Below are 7,145 nucleotides of genomic sequence, written 5' to 3'. Positions count from 1 at the left end.
GTCCTGCGGCTGCAGCCCAGGATTCCATTGGCTCTCTGGGCTGAGCTCACACTGCAGCTCATGGTGAGCTTCTCATCCACTGGACTTTTTCTTTGCAACAGGTTCTTTTCAGGTTTATTTTTAATGCAACAAAGCAAAGTGCGGAAGAGCAAACCAGTGAGACTGACCTGAGCAAAACAACATCATTCTCAGGCCACAGCAAAAAACAGCAAGATCAGAAAACAGTCTGATATCTGACTGACACTGAGAAGGCTTGAAAAGATTACTGCCAGATGAAACGACCTATTTGTAATCGTTCTTTAATTTAAAAAATACTTTTAACAAAAAAAACTAAAGTCCTGGTTTTGGAGAACATCCACTACTTTGGTACTAGGGCACCAGGGTTCACTGCTGGGTTCCCCAGAGAGCACAGGATACAGGAGCAGCTTCTCAGAGCACCTATTGGGCCTTTAACTCCTAAATGTCTGACAGAATAAAGGCTCTGACACACATCCTACATTCATGGAGTACAATTAAGACTTCACCAGAGCTTCTTCTTTAACAACTCTGTGAGAACAGATGTATTCTTTCTCTTCCAAAAGCTGTTCCCCTCCACCCAAGCCCACAGACATTTCCAAGCTACTGCCAAAAAAGGGTGGGAAAAGAGTCAACAACAGTGCTGAAGTGTCATCATTGCATTTTTTTTCTGTTATTCTCTCCTCCATCCCAATAATCAAGTGAATTGGTCTACCAGAAAACTACCACACTTTCAGGTACTGGGCTGTGCCAGGGAACTTATCTACTTCAAATTGATTTCCCAGCAGCTTCTTTCCTGTTGCTTGAGGAACTCCAGTTTGTATTACGATTAATGGTGGAATAAAAGTATTCATGTATATCCCATGGCAAGAAAAGACAAATAAGAAGCAAACAGTCTCTGAAAGAGTCACAAAATCCCTGTCATGGACTGAAGGGGCTGGTGAATGGCTTCAGGTTCTGAAACAGAGTGCCAGGAAGCAGCCTGTAGGGAGATTAAGGGGAAACAAAGGGATGCGCAGAGCGCTGGGTGCATGTAGTACGCTCAGCTTTCAGAGGCAACAAAGGATGCAAACCTCCAGCAACAGTTATTCACCAGAACATAATGGCTCTTTCAAGATCCCTGCAGTCTGCAGCTTGCAAAGAAGCAACCAAGCCATCAGCAAAGGTCTGCTAAATTCATTGAACAAATCATAGAGCTTTATAAACTCTTAAAAGTCCTGTGGCACACAGTTGCTCTTTTTGGTATTAAAACATCCACACATTTCTGAAATGTAAGTTGTCCTGTGGGTTTATTCAGTAGTAAAACACAAAATCCTTTTTTTTTTTGGTCACCCTTCTAGAATGAACCAACTTAAAAAAGCATCACAAAGACATGTTCTTCCAGCTGCTGGTGAAGAGATGGGCAAGAAAGTCAAGCACCAGACTTGTCCTTCTATTGCATCATAATTCTGCAAGAACTGCCTTGACTGTCTCTGCAATGCTGTTTTTTTCCCCCAAGCAATAACATCTTATTTAGGAAAGATAATGAGAATCCACAAATACAAACTGATTTTACAACACATAGATCCTTTTACTTTGTCTATGAAATTATGAGGGATGTGGAGTGTTAAATTTTCACTGCAATAAGGAACCCAAAAGCAATAATTATCACATCAATTCAAATGGATTTGCTTACAGTTCCAAGAAAGCCTATAAAAAACCTCATTCTGGTATATACTGTGCTTAACATTCCCACTGCATATCCTTGAAAAACAATTTAAGACTGAAATACACCCAAACAACCAACCATTGCTTCAAAACAAAACCTCCTTATTAAAGCTGCAAATGTATTTTAACATAAAAGGAGACATAAAAACATATTACGAGCATCCTTATTGAGCTGATGTTTTAGAAATAATTATTTTAAGAACTCAATTCCTTTGTTTTTTTTATTTCCCAAAGCCAAATATCAACTTTTGCATAGCCACAATAAAAGCTGCCCATTGAAATGTGTCTGCTGGCACTTCCTCAGGTCCCTGCAGGCACCTTTGCCTTGTCAGCTCAGCAGAAGAGCTTCACTCACTGCCATACCCACACAGCACACTCACTGGGGTTTGTCTTACTGCATTTTAACTATCCTATCCATGTTTTGTCAACTCTATAGTGAAGGACAAATAACTACAATAGGTTTATTTATGGTGTGGCTGCTTCTGTTTGGGCTAAACCTGGGAAGAAATACAATGCTTGCTTGATTTCTACCTCTGTGTGGAGGTAAAATGGGTATACCCTGTGCAGAGGGAAATAAAGCATGAGGTGTGCATTTGAAAAGTGATGACCATTTGCAGAAGAGACATCTCAGATGTGTCCACTACAGCAGAGGAACAGCTGACATCCATTCTCTGAAAGATGTAGATTTTTAAACTTTCCTGCAGGATGCTGACAGCCTGTGCCCCATTGTTAGCTGAGAAACAAAGACAAGGAAAGCAGCAAAGAGATAAAGACTGGAGTCTAGCATTGTTTTCCTTTCTAAGGATGGCAATCTGATAATTTTATAATCTTACAATTTCAACAGCTCTTACTAAAAATGACCCAGTGAAGTTAATCCACTATGATTTTATGCTACAGCATTTTATTTAACTGTTAGAGAGATTTACCCTTTTTTAAACTCACCAAATTTGTACTTCCTGAAAACAAACTATTTCAAAAACAAATGGAAAAAACCCCCAGTATTTCCCCCATTCTCCCAGGCGTTTTGATAGCAACCAATCACCATCCCAAACTCCTAATTTGGATACCAAAAAAAGAAAATAAAATTGCTGAGCCACATGTAGACAGCAAGAGCTCACAAGCCAAAGCATATATATAGCAGCAGCTACGTGGGAGGCCCAATGAGGTAACCCTAGCGACTCCTTTGGCTAATGCAGAAGTGCATAAATTCTGCCTGGGGAGCCTAATCTTCAGACAAGCAAAGACAAGGCTAGAAAGGCTTTGTTTAAAGCTCTAGTGATGTGCAGCAAAATCTGAAATACTAGCTTCATTTTCCAGGGAACCAGGGCTCTCTCTGGAGAAATGAAAAGCCCCATCCTGCAGCCTCCCCAGCTGTGGCAGTTCCATTTCTGTTTGTTTTTAATTTTGAATGCCCATTTTGTCCTCTGGTTCTTTGAAAACAGTATTTCCTGCTCTGAGGGATGACAGCCTTGGCACGCACAGCAGAGCTCTGTCAGGTGTGGGAAGGCTGTGGAGTTGTCTGGCTTCAGAGAAGAACCAGGAAGAACCAAGGGGTTACAGCTTCCATCAGCCATCAGAGGAGAGACTGCTACTGACAGGCTGTGCCCAGGGATGACACTGATCTCAAAAAGCAACCTAAACAATCTTCTTGTGCAACTGCTGTAAACCTTCTCAAGATTTCATCTGGCAGATCTGCACACAAAGCGCTTCAAATCCATACAGCAGAGATATGAATCATTAAAACCACAATTTTTCACCCAACTTCCCAGAATAAATTAATCTTATTATGTAGTCCTAGCAACTCTTTAGTTGCATCCCACATTTTTTGGGGAAGCTTCTAGATAAATCTGGTCCCCTTAACAGTACAAGACCGAGTCATTGCAACATACTGTGTTACTGCACTGGTGCTCTTGACCTAAAACCCAACCCAGATCTTCCTTCAGGCCTTGCCCATAACATCTTTGGTCCTGCACTTTGGCCATACCAATCCCATGCAGTGCTCCAGGCTGGGGACAGAGTGTCTGGAGAGCACCAGGCAGAAAGGGACCTAGGAGTTTGAAGATATAGAAAACATGAGCCAGCAGTGTGCTCAGGGGGCCAAGAAGGCCAATGGCATCCTGGCCTGGATCAGGAACAGTGTGGTCAGCAGGACCAGGAGGTGATTCTGCCCCTGGACTCGGCACTGGTGAGGTCACACCTTGAGTCCTGTGCTCAGTTCTGGGCCCCTCAGCTCAGGAGGGACATTGAGGGGCTGGAGCAGGTCCAGCGCAGAGCAACGAGGCTGGTGAAGGGACTGGAGCACAAGTGCCATGAGGAGAGGCTGAGGGAGCTGGGGGTGTTCAGCCTGGAGAAGAGGAGGCTCAGGGGAGACCTTCTCACCCTCTGCAACTCCCTGACAGGAGGTTGGAGTCAGGTGGGGGTTGGTCTCTTCTCCCAGGCAACCAGCAGCAGGACAAGAGGGCACAGACTCAAGCTCTGCCAGGGGAGGGTTAGGTTGGAGATTAGGAAGAGATTTTTTCCAGAGAGAGTGCTCAGGCATTGGAATGTGCTGCCCAGGGAGGTGGTGGATTCACCATCCCTGGAAGTTTTCAAGATGAGACTGATGTGGCACTTAGTGCCATGGGCTAGCAGCCACAGTAGGGTTGGACTTGATGATCTTAGAGGTCTTTTCCAACCCAGTTAATTTTATGATTCTATGATCTGCCTTTAGTTTATTTCCATCTACCCTCTTCATAAACCATTGGCAAAGTCAGTCAACAGCTCTTCAGTGGCTGTGTGACTCAGACCTGATATGAACAGGATTAGAGACAGCACAGTTTAGGTTTACTCCCATCATAGCTGTGCTGGCACTAACAATTTCAGGAAAAACCTACTCCTACTGTGAACACAAGATGCAAATTGCAAGACACAAGGCAACGGTAGCACAAAACAACAACACAGACAAAAGACAAACAGTAGCAAAGTGTGTTTTGGGTCAATTTGGTTACTACCACTGCTTTCACTAAACACTGAAGACTTCAAAACTAGACCTACTCAGATGGGAATGGTGATGGGGTAATGCAAATACTCCTAGAAGGCAGAGTTCAAGAATGCAAATACACCTTACCTGCACCAGCTGTAAAAGATAATGAAGAACATCATCATCTTCTAAACTTTCCAGTTTTTGAACTGCCATTGCTCGGACATTTTCATCTGAAAAGTTACAGTCCAGAAGTTGCATGGTGAGTCCAACATCTAAAGTGCTCTGATCCCAAACCTCTTTTTTAGCTAGCAACTGGTATGTTTTGGCCACTATTTCTTGTTGTCCCCATTTCACAGAGCTAAGCAGCTTAGGATATGCCTTGGGGTGCTTTATGCTTTCATATCTAAAGTGCCACAACAGTTCTTTGTCCTCAGGAGAAAGTGGGTTAAGTGGGTCAGTTGCTATGATCTCTTCAAGTTGCTTGCGAAGCTGGTTAGGCATTTCTGCTCGAGTCCTATCCCCTTGGGGGTCTGATGCTATCCTGTGCTTGGGCAAGGCAATTGGGTGACAGTATCTGTCCAGCACAATAGAGATAGCCATGGAGTTTTCTTTATCTGGGTTAGTTGCTGATGTGAGTTTGTCTGCATTGATACTTCCTTGTTCTTCCCCCTTGCCTGGGATTTTCCACATGTGGAGCACATACTCCCCACTTCGTAGCAAGAAACGGTGGTCTATCAACAAAAGATTTACATAATAGAGAAGCTGAGTTTTGCATTTTGAGTCAGTGTTGGGGGATTCATGTGACTGAAGGTTCGTCTTTGTGGACAGTCCTTGTGCTTTGCCACAGTATATCTGAAGGTTCAGAAGTGCTCCTTTAGGCAAATCCTTGATTTTGATATCAAACTCCAACCAAATATTCCACAGAACCTCCTCAGTAAAAGGCTTTGATGAAGTTCTTCTCTGTGAAAGGAGCTGCTGGCCATGTTGAATGTTGGCTTCCACAAACACAGTAAGATCAGTATTTCTGGGTAAAACTGGGATATCAATGCCAATTATTTTCACCCTAAATTTCCTATTACAATCCCACAGAGAGATAGTGAAGACTCTCTCATGATCTTTTCCATCTATTGTCAATTGTTCATGATACCCTGTAACTCCTGTGCAGTCATCCACCAAGGGCCATTCTTCCTTCTGAACCTCATCCTCATTTGGGTCAGGAGGATTGTCTAGGACAAGATGGATTTCTTCCCCATTCTTAAGGCACTGTCTTATCCAGTGAAAATCTTTGATTGGTGTCTCTCCAATAATGTACTCATCCCTTCCACAAATCCTGAGAACAAAATCCAGTTCGCTGTGATCTTCAGGAATATCCATCAAAGACTTTTTCTTTGCCATTTTTGTGAAAAAGCTGTGGAGAATCATGTCTGGAGTGTCATCTATGGACACTTTAATTTTCTGACTGGTTGTTCCTCTATGTATGATGATGAAAATGTTATTATTAGTGATCTTTTTAAATAAATATTCTGGGAGTGGTTTAGATGTAGTCCATGGGTGCATTGCATACAATTTGGGATCTCTGCAGGCTACCTCTATCATTCGTGGAGTGACTAGTCTACGCCTGGTAAATTCCAGTTCATCATCATGCACATTGCTGACATCAGTGACATCGTAACCAATTAAATTGTTCAGCTGCCGCTGAAATTCCTGAACTTCTTCTGATGGTTTTTGTTTCTGGACAACATAGATCTTGCCTACCTTTTTCTGTAACACTTTCCAGTACAGTATGCAGTCCAGTGTCTGTAAGAGTTGGTGTCTGTCATAAATTTCATACCATTGTCCTTTCTTCTGATACTGCAGAATGAACTGGTCTGGGGTGAAGGTGTGGTAGAAGTCTGTGGTTTGACTCATCTCTATTGCACGCATCCAAATCTGTGCTTTCATTTGCTCAACAGTACAGTTGCCAGCTATTTCCAGTAACATAATTTCTGGGACTTTTGTATGCTTATTGCTTGTAGGTAAAATGAACTCAATGGATATCAGTTCCATTGATGAAAAACTACTTGACGTACAATGAGGTTTCATTCTTCTTCTCCTTCGTTTGTTTTCCTCTCTCATAACAACAGGCTGTTCATAATCCTCCAGCTCCATGCCAGAAGAAATCTAGTAAAACATACAAACACTTGATTACTTTCTCATTTACATTTATCTTTACTCTTATTTTTTAATTCTTCTTGATTAAAATCATAGGCCAGTCAGAATTCAGCTATGTATGTGCTTTTTCTATTTCCACTCCTCCTTAATTTCTGGTCACAAGTAGAATTATAGAATCATAGAATTTTAGGGGTTGGAATGGGCCTTATAGATCATCTAGTCCCAACCCCCTGCCCTGGGCAGGGACACCTCCCACCAGAGCAGGTTGCTCAAGGCTCAATCAAACCTGGCTCTGAACACTGCCAGGGTT

The 7,145-nt window shown here is 42.6% G+C and overlaps 1 protein-coding gene across 1 annotated transcript in view; it reads right to left on the bottom strand.

The window, feature by feature from the left end:
- The window catches only part of PIK3CG (phosphatidylinositol-4,5-bisphosphate 3-kinase, catalytic subunit gamma), a 24,840-nt gene extending 18,008 nt beyond the window's left edge, over positions 1-6,832 (bottom strand). The window contains exon 1 of the mRNA XM_009076653.1: positions 4,829-6,832. Within this exon, the coding sequence (XP_009074901.1) occupies positions 4,829-6,832 (2,004 nt within the window). The remainder of the gene's footprint in view (positions 1-4,828) is intronic.
- Between the last annotated feature and the right edge of the window lie 313 nt (positions 6,833-7,145).

This window comes from Acanthisitta chloris, unplaced genomic scaffold, assembly GCF_000695815.1.
Source record: "Acanthisitta chloris isolate BGI_N310 unplaced genomic scaffold, ASM69581v1 scaffold14276, whole genome shotgun sequence".
In the NCBI taxonomy this organism is placed as follows: domain Eukaryota; kingdom Metazoa; phylum Chordata; class Aves; order Passeriformes; family Acanthisittidae; genus Acanthisitta; species Acanthisitta chloris.
Note: the sequence above shows the minus strand (reverse complement) of the source record. Positions and strands in the feature narration are given on the sequence as shown.